Below are 17,534 nucleotides of genomic sequence, written 5' to 3' on the forward strand. Positions count from 1 at the left end.
GCATAATCTGTACTTCTCCGTGCTCACTTGGCAGAAGTAAAACAATTTCCATCTCCCACCTCTCCTATCTTTCACTAAGAGCAGTCAAATGAATTTTCACACTTCACTCAATTGCAAAAGAATTACAGGCACATTGAGAACATTAGACTCAATTTGCTTGCAGGATAATATATTTTTGGTATGAAATAAAATTTACAGTATATAAAACTTATCTTTGTAAATGAAAAATAGCAGACTAAGGGGACATTACATATATTCAACTTTAAACATACATTTTAAAAGATAGAGAATGTCCAATGCAATAGCATTTGAAAGACAAAGGGGAAAGAACTCCTTAGTACATGGCAAAATGTGCTGTGCCGGGATCAAATAGGAAAATATGCATAGATCAAAGGTGGTACAATGCAAGGCATAATCTAACACTCACCTCAGTTTACACAAAGATCCCCATGATGTGCTGCAGACTTATCTGTACCACTGCACTTGCCAGCTGTTAAGAGAAATGCACCATAAGTTAAAAACATGAAAGTATGCTTTGTGGTGCCCCAGATTACATAGCCTTTTTAATTTACTATGGAAACCCTACAAGCCCCATAATGGAACCTGTTCTGCTGAAGGTGAATATGAGCATAACTGTCCTGCATATGGAGAAGAGAATGGAACCTAAAGGAACAAGTGGAATAATTTTACACATAAAAAATTGACTCAACTCACCAGCATAAATTACTTTATATGCTCATTACATTATTTTCAGTCTGTATACCAAGCAGTCTTAAAATATTTGGACACTCTAGTCAAAGTTAATATTTGTACATTCAGCTGTGGAAATTAAATCTCAGGGCAGCATATCACAAATGAAATGAGATATTCAACATTAGTGCACTCACAATGTGTACAGATCCCTACCAAAAGTCTTCCTCTTGTCTCTGTAATCTGTTCAGATGCACATGGAGCAATAGGGACATTGACTCTCTATGGAGAATTAATATTTCTCCTCGAAAGGTGAAAACTCACTGTGACACATAAGACAATATCCTGGACAGACCTTATTGAATTAAGTTTAAGTATTTTAGGAGTTCACTGTATTAAAAATGCAAATGTTGAGGGATTGTAATTCCACAGGAGAGGGGAACCACAGACCTACAGGAACTAAGAACAGTGGGGTGTGGTCAGGGCCGGCACTTCCACTAGGTACCCTTAGGCGGTCACCTAGGGCAGCAGGATTTGGGGGGCAGCATTTTGCCGCCCTCAGCAGAAATTCGGTGGCGGGGGGTCCTTCTGCTCCAGATCTTCAGCAGCAGGTCCTTCACTCGCTCCGGGACCTGCCGCCAAAGTGCCCCGAAGACGCAGAGTGGAAGGACCCCCGCCGCCGAATGCTCAGAGGAGGAGCGCTGCCACCTAGGGCGGCAAAAACCCTGGCGCCGCTCCTGGGTGTGGTTAGACAAATTCACGCTGGTTTTAACGTTGTAGAGAGCTACCACTCCCTGGAGAGAAGCTCACATATAGTGGTTCAAACTGGATTCTCCAGGGACCAACAGACAAACAAAGGACTTTTGGATAAATAGCCTAAGTTAAAACTGACTCTGGATCTTCTTTGTGATCCAGCAACCAGACAGGCCTTCTTAGGGAAGGGTTGGAAGGACTTTGGCCTGTTGAGGACCTATAAGACTGAGTTCTCATTCTGAGCAAAAGGAATGATAAACTGGTAACCACTGGAAAACCCCTGGGTGGGGCTTGAAGAGTTTTCACTGGCCAGAGCACTTGTTGGAGTGATTTCTGGTAAGCTTATTAGCACGCATGGAGGTTCTTCTACTGCAGGGGTCGGCAGCCTTTCAGAAGTGGTGTGCTGAGTCTTCAGTTACTCTGATTTAAGGTTTTGCGTGCCAGTAATACATTTCAACGTTTTTAGAAGGTCTCTTTCTATAAGTCTATAATATATAACTAAACTATTGTTGTATGTAAAGTAAATAAGGTTATTAAAATGTTTAAGAAGCTTCATTTAAAATTATATTAAAATGCAGAGCCCCCTGGACCAGTGGCCAGGACCAGGGCAGCGTGATTCCCACTGAAAGTCAGCTCACGTGCCGCCTTCGGCACCCGTGCCATAGGTTGCCTACCCCGTTCTACTGTTTTTAATGTTTTCTCTGGAATCTTTCACCTTAAGAGTAAATGTGTTTGCTTATAAAGGGCTGTGTGGTAACCTACCTGTGGCAATTACAGTGTGTACCATCTCTGAGGAGAGAAGCAAAGCAGGCCTGTTTAAGCAGTCTGTCTTTTGCTGGGGGTATAACAGTATATAGTCAGGAGATTGTGCAGCCTGGAAATACCCCAGTCAGGAGGGAGGGAGGGATAGAGATGCATATCTCCACCCAAGAGAGGTAAAAGCAGAGCAGCTTGGAGCTGAGAGTGTGTGCTGTCACTGGATCACAGAGAGGCAATAAAGGTACAGTTGCCCTGAACTGCTGCACTCCGCACAGCTTTAGTTTTCCATGGAACACTTAGAAGAGGTTGCTAAAGTGCAGCTTTCTAAAGAAGTATACAAGACACATGTCTATAAAAAATTGTATTTCACAAACAAATGCAACCTGTCACTTCAATATATGTTATATAATAAAAACTAATGATGTTATATCTGAAACTTAATAGTATTTCATACTTTCATACTAGAGTTATCTTGAAAAAAACAAACAAACCCACACACCAAACCAACAAAACCAATGTATATGCCTAGTGAGGGCCCTCTGCACAGTTACAGCATTTAGATACTCTACAGCTGAATGAGAGCAATTATTAAAGTTTATGATTAACTAGCAATAGAAAAATCACATTTAACTATTGTTATCAAAATTAAATGTTGAACAATTTTAATACCAAATTATCTCTTTCACTGCAAAAATCTAGTGTTGTCTATGAAAACATTAACATTCCTAAGCACTACATTCATATTAAACATCTCTTGTGCATTGTTTTTCCATTGTACCTTCATGTTACACAGTCTGTTTTCACAGCTGAGATACATGAAATTGTATGAAAAATACTATGATTTAGAAAGGCAATCCAAGAGCTAATGAATACTGGGATATATATATTTGTAGAATAGGTATCATAATATACTTGCCTTTTTATATACCTTTTGCTATTTTTCCAGGATCAGAAACCCAAGAAGTTTTTTTTTTTTTTTTAATTTAAGGGTATGTGGAACAGGTTATTAGATTTGGGCTGGAGTGATTAAATAGGTGAAAGTGGAAAGATGCAGTAAAGCCATCGTCTGTGGGGTTATAAACAGTTTCTCTGGAGACTTATATTGCTGCCTAGTGTATTACCGTATGGCCCTATGCAGTAAACTCGATTTGGCCTAGAAGAGTGGATTGACTTATTTGCCTGAATTTACTAGTGGCTCCTGTTGTTCTAGGTCAGTTATTAATGAGTGTGGTAGCCCTCCCCCCCAGGACACAAGACCACGGTTTGAGCTGCTTGCGGAGCCCTTCTCCTGTCTGTGGTACACAAGGGATTCTCTTAATAAACAAACAAACAAACAAATAGACAAAAGGGTCCTTTTCCCACTCCTTCCCCTGAGAGAGGAAAAATCAGAGTAAAAGGAAAAAAGCATACGTGATCAGTCTTCTAGGAAGCCTTTTGGTCACCCTTTGGGGGTTGGCTTAACTACAGGTATAATGTCTTTAATCAGGGTTAGGATCTGTCTCCAGCCCCTAATTTGGGTCAACCCCTGCTTTATATCTAGTCCATGCAATTGCAGAGGTGGCAAGTTCTGCAACTGTCTTCCTCGTTGCTGATCTGCCTCTGAGGTACAGCAGTCTTCTCCCTCGTCACTACCCCTTCTTGTGGGGGGCTTTCCCTTTTTAAGCTTCCTCTCTCCGAGCAGTCCAAGCCTTACAGGTGTGTCTGATTAATGCTGGCGGAGCCTAGAAGAGCTTATTAACCACCTCTCTACTAGAGTGAGGATGTGCCCCCACACAATGAGGAAGAGAGGATTAATGGAAACAAGAAATGTTTCTATACTAGTTTTTATCTTTCAATGAAACCTGCATAATGCTAGCTCAAAAAATGGTATTCCTACACAATGATTTACAAAAATGGGACATTTTCCTAACAGCTTTTCCAATCATAATTGGATGGGACTAAACTTATTTTTGATTACAGGACATTAACCTCTGTAGTGACACTAACTAATAAGATATATGTGCAATGGATTATCATGACTAACTCCACAGGTTCCTATTAATGCTATGAGCAGGTACCAGGCTCAGCAATTAAGCCAAAGATGTTTCAGGTCAAGCCAACACTGTCCTTTACATATAGGAGATCCAAGTCTGAAGAGTGAATTTAACCCTGGATTTCTTGGTAAGGGGACATTGTACTCTTGCATTACACTGGATTACTTGGAGACATGAGTGTTTAGCACCTCTCTCTAGTTCATGAATGGAAGAAGCTGCATCCAGTACTTCTTGGTCAAATGGAAGATCACTACCATATGGGGCAATTGAAGGGAAGAGAATAAAAGATTACAAAAAGAAATGGACCCTTCAAGATCCTCCTTCCTGAAAACAAGCAGTTTAGGATCACCTTTAACGCATACGCCTCTACAGCTCGAGTGTTGTCCATCACTAATTTTCAGATTTGAGGAGGTACAAGAATCACAACCATGGATCAAACTTCTGAGCTCTGTAATGGGTTGAGCAACATCTCCCTCCCCTGACTGAATTTGAAAAAACTGAAGTTGGGGGTTGAATTCATGATCAAAATCTATTTTCACAAATGTAGGGTGTTTGAATTCAGACAGATACAGAAATGGGTCTGAGCTGTGAACAGATAGCCGGATCCTCAAGTAGTATAAGTCAGCATAGCAAGGAAGTGACTCAGGGCAGAATATTCAGATAAAGAATGGATGGAGCAAAGAAAGGACAATCACAATGAATCACAGAATAAAATGTTGTTTTAAAACTTTAATCGGAATATATATAACATCTGAATAGTTACAGAAAAAAATGAAGAGAAACAGCAAAAAGAATACAAATGTAACACTATGATGGATACTTGCATGCATGTGTGGGGAACACAGGGAAATCTTGCACTAATCATAAAGGTGATGGGTCATTTGAAATAGGTGTTAAAAGTTGAGATAGCTACTTTTTGCATTGATATCTCCAATGGTAAAAACCTGTCCCTACTAAAGAAGAGTGGCACAACACCATCCCTGCAGTAGGATTCAAATTATTTTGCTGGAACAGTGTACAGAGGCTTGGAGTAATGGGAAGGAAAAAAACTACTCTGAAGTGCACGTTACTGCTGTTCCCAAACCACTAAAATTAAGTTTATCCTTCTGAATTAATATAGTTCTAGTAAATTGCAAAAATTATGTTTGTTTATCTGTATGGAGATCATCAATACCATGTGACATCTTGTTCTAAGTAAATTCTGAGCTCTCAAGGAAGAAAATGTACCTTGTTAAAAAGAAAGAACTTTCAACTTCTGGTAAGCTAGACGTTCCAGACCAACTATCAGTAAGGCGAAACTATACACAACATGTGATTGTTTGCCAAAAAACAGGTAACTATTTGTCTTGCCCTCTGCAAATTATTTAAATAAAGTTATTTAAAACTTGTTGGGTTCTTAATGAAAGAAACTACATCTAATAATTTTACTAGGGATTTATATATAGCTGTGAGGATGGAAAGAAGATAACTTTTGATCTTATAAAAGCTATTTTATTTAAAAATTCCTGTTGCTGTATGCCTTGGCATTATAATGACTAATCTTTTCATTTTCTCTCTTCTTCAATGTTGCCATAAGGCTCAGTTCTGAAGTCTTTACCTAGTCCCCACTCCGTCAAACATTCCATAGATAGAAGTCATCCAGCAATTGCTTGGCTAAGTGATGCAAAAGGAGGGAAATGAGAACAGTTGTAGTGTGTAAATACTCTGGCCTGATCTTGCCTCCATAATCAAAGACAATGGGAGTTTTGCATCATTTAGGATTGGGCCCCCCAAAGGAAGACAATAGTCATACAGAAAATAATCATATAATGAGGTATAACTAGGAGTAATGGGATGAGATTAAGACAGGGAAAATGTAGGCTGAATATCATTAAAATCTTCCTGACAGTGTGCTCTATTATATTAGGGAATAATTTCATTGACTTCAGTGGGAGAATTGACTGAATAAAATCTGAGTAAAGACTGAAGAACCATGAGGCTTTATCGAAAACCCACTTATGTCAGTGGGAGTCTTCCCATTAACTTTGGATCAGGCCTATAGTGAGCAGTCTAGCTATGTCACTGAAAATGGTTTAGAAACTGAAATCCTGATAGGAAATTAATCAGAGCATAAACTATTCCCCATCATTTCTGCACACTGTGTAGGCAGGGGTGTTAGACAGACAGATATTGATAACACATATCAACAGTTGTTGGTGCTTTGTGCATGTTGTTGAACCCACAGGTTGTTTGTAGACAGCAGCTATTAAATGTACATTAATATTGACTCCATTGTGAACATAAGTTAAAGTGCCGTGAAAAAAAATACTCAGTTAAAAATGAAATTCCTTAACAGCTGACATGCTTTTGTATTCCACTAGGTAGTCTTTAGAATTTATTTCAGTACTTTACACTGCTGTTCAGCTTATTGCCATATGTTTCTATTATCAGCAATAAGCTGGCAGTTACTCCTGTGAAGGTTGCTGTTTCCCAGTGAAACTTCCATCGGCTTATTGCCCGAGTCATTGACAAGGTTGCCTGTAGTTCATCAATTTTTCACTCACTACTAGATGAGACTGTAGTCAAAGAGGAGTAGTAGTAGAGACCTATACCATTCACATGAGAATAATTTAGCTACACTAAATAAAAGTAAGCTGCATTTGTTTAACTGAATTTATTAATACCTCAAATGTGTGTGGGATCAAACTGGCTCCAGAGTGAACTTTTGTTATTCATCCAACATCACAAACTCAGGCAGCTCCATCACTGGATGAATTGTGATGGATATGGAGCTGCTCTGTAATTTATGAATACTGAATGTTGACCAGGTTATTGAGATGTTTTCTGTATGATTATGTTAGTTTAACGCAACAAGAAACTGCCTGGAAAAAAAAAAGGCACAAAGGAAATAATGGCTCAAGATAAGCCACCTCTACACAAATACTGGAGAGTTGTTAAAGACAATGCCAAGATACTAGGTTTGACAATTTTACCTCCTCTCCAACTAACCAACAAAACTAGCTTGAACCAGGATAGGAAAGGGTCACAAACACAGGAGATCAAAAGAATGCTGGCAGCTTTAAAAAGGAACATTCTCTCAAGAAAGGATGGGAGTAGTTGTGCAGAGAGAGGAGCCAACCAGACACCGGACCTCACCCCGGTGTCTGAAGAAGTTAGGCCTCCCTCGTTTACCACCAGGGGATGGTAAAACAGACATATGTGTAGACTGTTGTTTTAAAATGCTTTTTCTCTAAATGCTTTGTTTCTACTATTAAAAAAACAATACTTTGGTTTTAACAAGAGTGTTTGATTACTGGATACCACAGGTTACAGATTCCCAAAGGGAAGAACCACAAGTGCCAGGACTTAGTCAGACCTGCTTGGATAAGAACAATTGATACAGAGGATACTGCAACCCAAGAGTGGGAGAACTGCAGAATTCCACCCTGAAATAGATATAGGGTTACACTTGGAAGGGTGCATTCAAGGAGGCCAGGAAGTGGACAACTAGCCCTGAGCTGTGAGGACCCAGCAATAATTAATTTGTGACAATGCAGCCAGCTTGTCAAATATCTGCGCCACTGGAATAATGGCCGGGAATGGCAGAGCTGATGGCATTTTCTGGACTCACCAATACCATCACATGATCTAAAGGTAACAGTAGTAAGTGGAAATCATAATTACTGAGAAAGACCTTTGTGTAATTCAGTTAAAAAGATGGGGAAAGTTCCTTACTTACCATTTTTCTTATTTGCAAAGACAGATGATCTTCAAGGCTCCTTTACCATAATGAAGTTTCACCACAATACCATGGAGAACCCTACACAGGAAATTAAAAAAATTGGAGGCTGCTCCTGAGACTAACTTGAAAGGTGGTGCTTGAAATGCTTGTTAAACATAATGTCCAGTTAGGAACAAACCATGAAAAATGTGAAAATGTTTTAAAATATTATAATTTATTAGCTTAAAACTCCCTGGAGTTATTGAAGCCCTACAGATATTTAGATCTGATACTGGCAAGAAGTGTGGGGACTTACTAGAGTTATTCCACTTCTAGTGAAAGCGTATTTTCTACCAGATATTTGTGAAAACCAAGTGTATTTTGATTCTATTAAAACATCAGCTGTATGAGAATCTTTATCTTCTTATAAGCCCCGCTCTTAAGCCCTTCCTCTTGATCAAATATTAAAAGGAGTTTTATTAACTAATTTAATTTTTCCTTTAGATAGAGACTAGGTTTGGATGCATCTCAGGGAAATTTCTAACACATTTTTTCAGGGAAAGGTTTTTATGTTCCTGGAAGTTTCTAGAGCAGCAAAAGCCTGGGTCTGAAGGTCTCTTTAAAATTAGCAAAAGAGCCTTGATTTTAAAGTAGAACCCAGTGAATTTCATGTAAAATATCAAAATAATGTTTTTAATGACACTGATAATTGCCATCTCTTATAAAAATAAAAGCAAACCAAATTCATTTGGAAGGATATTCATTTTGTACTCAGGAATAATTGAAACAATATTTTGAAATTTCCAGTGATGATCACATGCATAATTGCTGCTGTCATTGTTTTTCTGAGCTTTCAGTTTATGTCACCATGAGTAAGTCAACATTTACCAACAATTACCATACAGGGGCCTCTGAGATACCAGTTATTTAATATATTATGTGCAAGAGAATAGTGCTGTGACTCTGATACCATTAACTAATTATTCTCAACAAATGCTCATATTTCAATGGAGGAGGGTAGAATTTTCAAAAGCATCTATGTAACTGAAGAGTCGAAGTGTAGTAAAACTCAGTGGGCATCCCAAGAGAGATAGGTGCTACTAAAAATGGGCCTTAAGCTCCTAAGTGACTTGGGTATTTTTTGAAAATTTCACCAAAATACTTTCTTTGGTAGCTCACAGTTGTTTGATCTTTCATGGGTTTTTGATTAACAATGACATGCCTAGGGGTGAAATTCACCTCTGTTCACAGGGACAGCGCAAGTAATCTGTACTGCTTACAACTCACGTAAGCTTTATTTTTGCTAGGGGTTAGCCAAAGGATCAGGGTAAAAGCCATACTGGATCAGACCCCAGGTCCTTCTTAACAGTGGCCAGCACCTTGTGTTGCAAAGAAAAATGCAAGAAACCCCACAATAAGCAGCTACGGGGTGATCTGCCCACCATGAAGATCTCATCCTAATCCAGGGGGTCTCAAACACGCGGCTCGGAGGCTGCATGCGGCCTATTTTCTGCAGCCCGCGAGCTCCTCGCAGCCCCCCCGCCCTCTCCCAGCATTTACTTAGAGCGGCTCCGGCCTGACGTGCACCAGGGGCAGGGCAGGCTCCCTGCCTGCCTGCCCGCCCCCCGCGCCGCTCTGGGAAGCCGACGGAACCTGGGGAAGGAGGGGCGCAGGGGTGTGTGTGACTGTTGCTTCAGGCACCGCCCCCAGCAGCTCCCATTGGCCACGAATGGGGAACCACGGCCAATGGGAGCTGCTGGGGGCGGTGCCTGAAGCAACAGCCACACACACCCCTGCGCCCCTCCTTCCCCAGGTTCCTTCCGCTTCCCGGAGTGGCGCGGGGGCAGGACAGGGCAGGCAGGCAGGCAGGGAACCTGCCCTGCCCCTGGTGCGCGTTGGGCCGGAGCCCACCCCCCAAACCCCTTCTGCAGCCGAACCCCCTGCTGCACCCCGACCCCCTGCCACACCCCGTTCCCCTCCTGCACCCCAACCCACTACCCTGAGCCCCCTGCTGCACCCCTCCTGCACCCTGACCCCCTGCTGCACCCTGACCCCCTCCTGCAACCCAACCCACTGCCCTGAGCCCCCTGCTGCACCCCTCCTGCACCCTGACCCCCTGTCCTGATCCCCCTGCTGCACCCCAACCCCCTGCCCTGAGCCCCCTGCTGCACCCCGCACCCCGACCCCCTGCTGCACCCAGAACCCCTCCTGCACCCGAACCCACTACCCTGAGCCGCCTGCTGCACCCTGCACCCCGACCCCCTGCCCTGAACCCCCCGCTGCACCCCGCACCCCTCCTGTACCCCAACCCCCTGCCCTGAGCGCCCTGCCACACCCTGACCCCCTGCCGCACCCCTCACCCCTCCTGCACCCCACACCCCAACTCCCTGCCCTGAGCCCCCGCCACACCCCTGGGGGCAGGGAGGGGGCAGAGTTGGGGTGGGGATTTCAGGGAAGGGGTTGGAATGGGAGCAGGGAAGGAGTGGGAAGAGGCGGGGCAGGGGCAGGGCCTCATGGAAGGGGTGGAGTGGGGGCGGGGCCAAGGGCGGCGAGGGTGGGGGGAGGTGTCAGTAAATGCGGCCCTTGGGCCAATGTACTAGTCCTCATGTGGCCCTCGTGGTCATTTGAGTTTGAGTCCCCTGTCCTAATCCCTGCTAGCTACAGAATGATTTAAACCCTGAGGCATGAGGTTTTAAAACTCTTGAACACTCTTTGCTAACTTTAACTACTATAGTTTTGGGTATTCTTGTTATCCATGTAACGTCCAGTCTCTTGTTGAATCGTGTTAAATTCTTGACCTTAATAACCTCATGTGGCAATGAGTTCCATTATGGCAATGAGTATGTATTGTATGAAAAAGGTATTTCCTTTTATCTGTATTGACTTTCTCAACTTTTAGTTTAATCGACTGTCCCCTTGTTCTTGTATATGAGACAGTGAGAACATAAGTTCCCAATCTACTCCCAACAACAGCACCTAAGCATGAAATTATCTTGCATAGTGCAAATGGAGACTACAGAACACTGTAATGGGAGGCACTCACCTCTTGAGCACCTCCGATTGGTACATGTAATACTGTACTCCTTTTCCCATTCCTGGAACTCCTTTTAGGTTGTTAACCTAGCTTGGTGGGTCTTCAGTGGCTTGGCCCTCTGGCCAAGTCACAAAGTCCAAATGAACCCCTTCCAGGATAGTAAAGAGTCAAACTGTCTATCTATCCTCACCAGGGTCTTCGGCTCCAGCTCTGGACCCTTTAAATAGAGCCCTTTGCTCAGACTTCTAAACAAGCTTTGTCCAGTTCTCAGGGCTTAAGGCACTTCACCAGTGGGAACCCAGATTTGCTTACCACTCTGGTTCCAACTCAGGGACCCAATAAACAGCAGCCACATACCGCTCACTTCAATGTGTTTCTAGTTCCCTGGGCCTCTTCCCATGGGTCCCCTTATCTTCACCCCTTACTTCAGATTCAAGTTCTCAGGTCCTCTTTCTCCCAGCTTAAGCAAGTGGAGCCAAAACCAAACTCTGGCTATCCTTTAAGCTCCTGTGGCCAGAGAGGAGAACCCTTCCTTGCCCTTCTGGACCCAGCCAGGAACTGACCTGTTGTGGCCCTGCAGCTCCTATCATCTGAGCCTGCTGGGCTCTGATTGGCTGCTTCCATGAGGGCCCTCAAGGCTGGCCTGAAGGACCCACCTTTGCTGCTCCTTTCCTGGGGTGGTGTGAAAAGCAAATTCCCAAAATCAAACTTCTGAAGTGCCAGATAATTTTGCTGTCACACTAAGCCTTAGGATTGGGTCATTTCTTTTCATGTCCTTCAGGAGTTTTTAACTGTGATGTACCCAATTTTTCCTTGACTTACACTCCATGCAACCCTATGAAGCCAATGGAGTTCCATGTTGTTTAAGCAATGGCAAAATTTGATCTTCTAGAGATTAATGCTTGAAAGCTGCTAGCATAAAAAAAGAGGATTGCAGTAAGACTCAAAAAGCCAATACATATGAATTACAACTAGAGTATTTGAAATAAGAAGTCTCCAGATAGCTGGAATAATGGTGTTAGTCATTCTGAGATTGCAGATCATATAAAAGCAAAGACTGGCTGAGAGGACATCTACAGAGGTAGTGCAAATATTAAAAGCCATAGGCACTTCAGAGTCATGAAACTTAATAGGAAGGTAGTTAGGCTAATTGGAGATGAACGTTCAGGAACAGAAGTTAAATGCACTTCTGGGGTACCATAGGTGAAAGAAATCCTGACCAACTGAAGTCAATGGGAGTTTTGCCATAGACTTCAAAGGGGTCAGGATTTCACCTCCTATAGCCTTCAAAAGCACAAGAGTTAGTTCTGATTTGTGTGGGTGGGTGTAGCTAATCAAAGTGATATATTTTTTGCTAGCAAAAATCAGGTATTAATTAGCAGTGAATGGTGAAGATGTGACATGTGCAGAAAATACATGAAAGAGTGGAGTAGACCAGTTTGGAAAGGACAGCAGAGCAGAGTACACAAAATGTAAGAACGTACTTGTTGGGTGGGATGCTGTCCTTGAGAGGGAACTAGGGAAGAAGTTTCAGAGTAGCAGCTGTGTTAGTCTGTATCAGCAAAAAGAACGAGGAGTACTTGTGGCACCTTAGAGACTAACAAATTTATTTGGGCATAAGCTTTTGTGGGCTAAAACCCACTTCATCGGATGCATGCAGTGGAAAATACATTAGGAAGATATATATACACAGAGAACATGAAAAAATGGGTGTTGCCATACCTACTCTAACAACTAATCAATTAAGGTGGGCTATTATCAGCAGGAGAAAAAACTTTTGTAGTGATAATCAGGATGGCCCATTTCAAACTGTTGACAAGAAGGTGTCAGTAACAGTAGGGGGAAAATTAGCATGGGGAAATAGTTTTTACTTTGTGTAATGACCCATCCCCTCCCAGTCTTTATTCAGGCCTAATTTAATGGTGTCCAGTTTTCAAATTAATTCCAATTCTGCAGTTTCTCGTTGGAGTCTGTTTTTGAAGTTTTTTTGTTGGAGAATTGAGACTTTTAGGTCTGTAATTGAGTGACCAGGGAGGTTGAAGTGTTCTCCAACTGGTTTTTGAATGTTATAATTCTTGACGTCTGATTTGTGTCCATTTATTCTTTTGCATAGAGACTGTCCAGTTTGGCCAATGTACATGGCAGAGGGGTATTGCTGGCACATGATGGTATATATCACAATGTTCTCTGTGTTTTCATGTTCTCTGTGTATATATATCTTCCTACTGTATTTTCCACTGCATGCATCCGATGAAGTGGGTTTTAGCCCACAAAAGCTTATGCCCAAATAAATGTGTTAGTCTCTAAGGTGCCACAAGTACTCCTCGTTCTTTTTTCTAGGGAAGAAGTGAAATAGTTCAGCTTGCAGGGAGGCAGTACGGTTTACTGGAGAGCTCTGATTTTACTGAGGCTGTTGCAAAGCTATGCTTGCATCAACATTATCCATGATGTATTTATTTTATTTAACCACAGGCATTTCTATGCCATTCTTCACAGCGATGAGTGAGTAAATATTCTAGATACATAAATGCAAGGATCAATGCAAAATCACATGATAAAGTTGTATCGCAACATAGTGACATGTCAGGACAGTATGTCCCCACTGATGTGATGATGAAGTGAGAGACAAGGTGGCTGAGGTGATTTCTTTTGTTGGTGAGAGACAAACTTTCCAACAGAGGCTTTGTGTAGTGACACAGCTGTGCCGCTACAGCCATGCCACTAAAAGGCATACAGTGTAGCTGCTGTTTGTCAGAAAAGAGGTCTCCTGCCAACAAAAAACTTCCACCCCCAATGAATGGCACTGGTGCTTTTCGTTGGTAAAACTTTTCTCATGTTTTTTTAACACCCCCCTGAATGACAGAAGTTTTGCCGATGAAGTTCCATTGTAGACAAAGCCATACACAGGGCTCTTCTTCAGGTCTGAGAAATGTACTACGGGCTAGTCTACACTGGCAAGGTTAAAGCGCTGCTGCGGCAGCACTTTAACGTGGCTTGTGTAGTTGCAGCAGAGCACTGGGAGAGAGCTCTCCCAGCACTCTAAAAACCCCACCTCCACGAGGGGCATAGCTACTAGCGCTGGGAGCGCTGCTCCCAGTCCTGGTGCATTGTCTACACTGGTGCTTTACAGTGCTTAAACTCAGTGGGGTGAGTGCGCTCAGTGGGGTGTTTTTCACCCCGAGTGAGAAAGTTGCAGCGCTATAAAGTGCCAGTGTAGACAAGCCCTCAGAGTGTCATAGCTAAATACAAAATGGAACAGATTGTTAAGCATCAATAGTTAACACATATTTTAAGGAACCATTCAAGGTGAAGTGGCCGATTAACACTCCTCCAGTCATAGAGCGGAAAGGGGGAGAAGCAGCTGGGAGTGGGGTGGGTTGTTAGTGGGTTATAGATTGTTGTAATAAGCCATAAATCCAGTGTCTCTATTCAGTCTATGATTTTTAGTGTCTAGTAAAGTTATGAATTTAAGCTCCCAGGCTCATCTTTTGAAAGTGGTGTGCAGGTTTCCTTTGAGGATGAGGACTGATACGTCAAGACATGGCAGTTAATGATACCTGTCCAGTGCAACAAGAGGCCTGGCCTTGAGAGCGATGGGAAGAGTTAGATTAAGATAGAGATGGAATGGATGGCCTGAGCCACAGAGAGCAGTATGAGGAGTGGGTTTGCCCCACCTGGAAAGAGCAGCCTGCAGAGAGCATGGCTGGGAATGGCAAGAAGTGGCCTGAGCTGTAGAGAGTAGCATGGAATATCAGTAGCTCAGGCTGGGGTCAGAGAATGGCAATTGGAGAAGAGCCAATCCAAAAGCCTGGATCTGAGCATCCCCAAAGTTTGGTGTAGTTTGGATCAGGATTTGGATGTGAACTTTGCAGCTTGGGCAGGCCAGTCGCTAAAAAACAAGCTGACTTTTTGGCAGCCTTCTTTGGATAATGATCTGCAGTGTGAATCAGCCCTTGCAAACAAATGCAATTTCTCCTGTGCCTGTCAGATTGTTGGAGGTGGAAAAAAAAGATACAAAATAATTTGAACAATTTCCTGCATGTGTCCCTGCCCCATTCCCTCCCACCCCATGCACAAATCCTGTAAACTCATATCAGCAAACGAAAGGCACGATCCAGGCTGCTGTTGCCTTTTGGATCAGATTGTGTGTGCTGAAGCAAAGCAATCTCTTGTTGCTAGCAGCCAGGCTGTCTGAGGAAGGTAGCAGTGCGCTCTCTCACTTTGTCTTGGCAGGGCACAGCCATCAGACGAAGTGGGAGGAAGAAACATTAACTCCAACAGCTGTTTCTTGACCCCGGCTGTCAGTCTGCCCGAGACTACATTTTTGGAGAGTCCCATTCGGAAACAAAGAGGGAGTTTTCGGGCGCGGAGAAGTTGGGTGACCCAAGGGGCCGCAGCCCAACGCAGCAGGGGAGGCGCTGCTCGCACTTCACACGCAGCCTGCCTGCCTCTGCTGTGCGCAGGCAGGATGGAGCAAAGTAACTTGAAAGCTCCTCACTCGGCTCCCTTGCCTGCAGCCTCCCCCCCGCCCCCCAACGCGCACACACACATCCAGCGCCAGTGCTAAGAGCCGTAGCTAGACTACAGTAATTCCCCAGCATGGGCGGCTTGAAACTGCTCGGGCTGACTAGCATTTGCTGTTCCGTCCCCGGGGCCGCCTCCCGCCGTCCCTGCAAGAGCCGCTCTCTCGTTCTCCTGGAAGTTGTGCTGACACAGTCTCGCTGCCACAAGAAGTTTGTCAACATCAAACTTACCCTGTGCGCGGTACGTTCACCTTCCGCCAGCATTTTCTCTATTAAAACAGCAGCAACCACTCGCCATGCCCTGTCTCTTTCATGCACAGAGAAGGGGTGTGTGTGTGTGTGTGTGTGTGCATCAACTTGTTAGCAATGGCGCATTAGATTGTCCTCAGCAGCTCGGTCTGAGCAAGCTGAGGGGGGACAAGAAGAACCCATAGATTTACTTGCAGTTTTTGTCCAACAGTTTGATGTGGGGTTTTTATATATATATATATATATATATATATATATATGCATGCATGGAAAGTGGCAAGCAGCCTTTGCTTTTTAGAGTGGAACAGAGGTTACATGGAAACAGTGGCATGGCAAAGTCAGGGATGTTATTCATACACAGACATTTGCTTGCAAAGCATTTGCTCTCTCTGGCCACCTTTGAACAAAGAGAGAGGGGTCGAAAACAGCCTTTCCTGCTTCTTGAAAATGAACACAAATATTTGGGAGTGGAGATTATTATTATTTTTACTATGAACGAGCAGTTACTCTGCCACCTTGATTAGCTATGCAGTATAAAAACTTCCACTGAGTCACTGTCCTAATCTGATATAGGAACAGGTTTGCTGCAAATTGCTGCTACATAATTTTTAGTTTTTTTACTGGCTTGATGCTCTTGGAGTTCCCCCAAGGCTTTTTAAAAGGAAGATTTAACACTTTGCATTCCTAAGAATGATTGCTGTGCATGCCCAGTCCTGAGCTGTAGTGCAATCTACTTGAAAATAATGGGCCTGCTTTGCAAAGCCATGACCCTGGGCATGCATGAAGTCATGACATGAAGGGGTTAAGGAGGGAACAAAATGAAACATCCAATTGGTCCAAAACTATGACATTGTAAAACTATTAGCAACTGTTTTTTCTCCTCCCCCATTTAACTTTTTATTTAGTTATTTTTAATAGTAGTCATTTGTAACTACATAGAAAGTCTATATCTATAGCCATATATATATAGAGAGAGAATCTGTTCTGAAGATAAGTGTTTGATCCTGTGAGGTCCTGAGGATTCTGCTCCAATCTAAGAAAGCACTTAAAGCATATGTTTACCTTTGGAGAACCAAGTAGTCTCATTGACTGAGTGCTGAACACCTTCAGGAATGAGACCCTTAAAGAAGATTACAGAATTCTCTGCACAACACCCATATCACCCTTGATAGATTGGTGCCCCAAACATGCCATACTAAATTCTACTAACATTTAACAGAAATCTATCAGTGCCAAATTACAATGGTGCAACCCGCCCATCAGCCCTAAAAAAGGAGAAAGGAACTAGGAGGAAAAGCTGAATATTAAAATGAACATGTTTGTGTGTGTTGGGGAAGGAAGGCTGAGGAGGAGTATTTTGAGTAGGCTCAAAAGATGAGATTTCTATCAGTAACTTTCAGTAAATGTCAATTTTGGCATACATATAAAGGGATGACAAATATTTCCATTGATAAATTTACAGATAGATAAAATAAGGAAAATGCTGCTTGAGGACTTATTTGAGTTTGATTTAAGGATATTTATTTTGAATATTTTGACACATGCTGACAATTTGTGTTTTAACAGTTATGAAACTTTGAATCTCAACGTTGACTGTCTTTAAATAATTATTCTGACCCCCCCATAATTTCCCACAACTGAATATTTAAATTTATAAAAATTGATATTACCCATCAAAATTATAAGAAATGAATTCTGGTAGGCCTACTTATGAGGGATGTCTGAGGGCAACCAGTTTATGAGACAAATATCTGTCAGGTATAGTCAATCCTGCCTCAGCATGGAGTGATGGA

The 17,534-nt window shown here is 42.8% G+C and overlaps 1 protein-coding gene and 1 long non-coding RNA gene across 4 annotated transcripts in view; one reads left to right on the plus strand and one right to left on the minus strand.

The window, feature by feature from the left end:
- The window catches only part of LOC117878882, a 65,586-nt gene that overhangs the window by 21,439 nt on the left and 26,613 nt on the right, over positions 1-17,534 (minus strand). For 2 of the 3 annotated variants that reach the window (XR_004646121.1, XR_004646122.1), the window contains exon 2: positions 428-490. This is a non-coding gene — a long non-coding RNA (uncharacterized LOC117878882). Of the gene's footprint in view, positions 1-427; positions 491-7,953; positions 8,035-17,534 lie in introns of all 3 variants that reach the window. The other variant, XR_004646123.1, reaches the window with a different exon arrangement.
- ATG10 (autophagy related 10) overlaps positions 15,554-17,534 on the plus strand; it is a 146,540-nt gene continuing 144,559 nt past the window's right edge. The window contains exon 1 of the mRNA XM_034773538.1: positions 15,554-15,733. Coding sequence (XP_034629429.1) covers positions 15,569-15,733 — 165 coding nt within the window. The 5' untranslated portion in view covers positions 15,554-15,568. The remainder of the gene's footprint in view (positions 15,734-17,534) is intronic.

The sequence above is a fragment of the Trachemys scripta genome, chromosome 6 (assembly GCF_013100865.1).
Source record: "Trachemys scripta elegans isolate TJP31775 chromosome 6, CAS_Tse_1.0, whole genome shotgun sequence".
In the NCBI taxonomy this organism is placed as follows: domain Eukaryota; kingdom Metazoa; phylum Chordata; order Testudines; family Emydidae; genus Trachemys; species Trachemys scripta.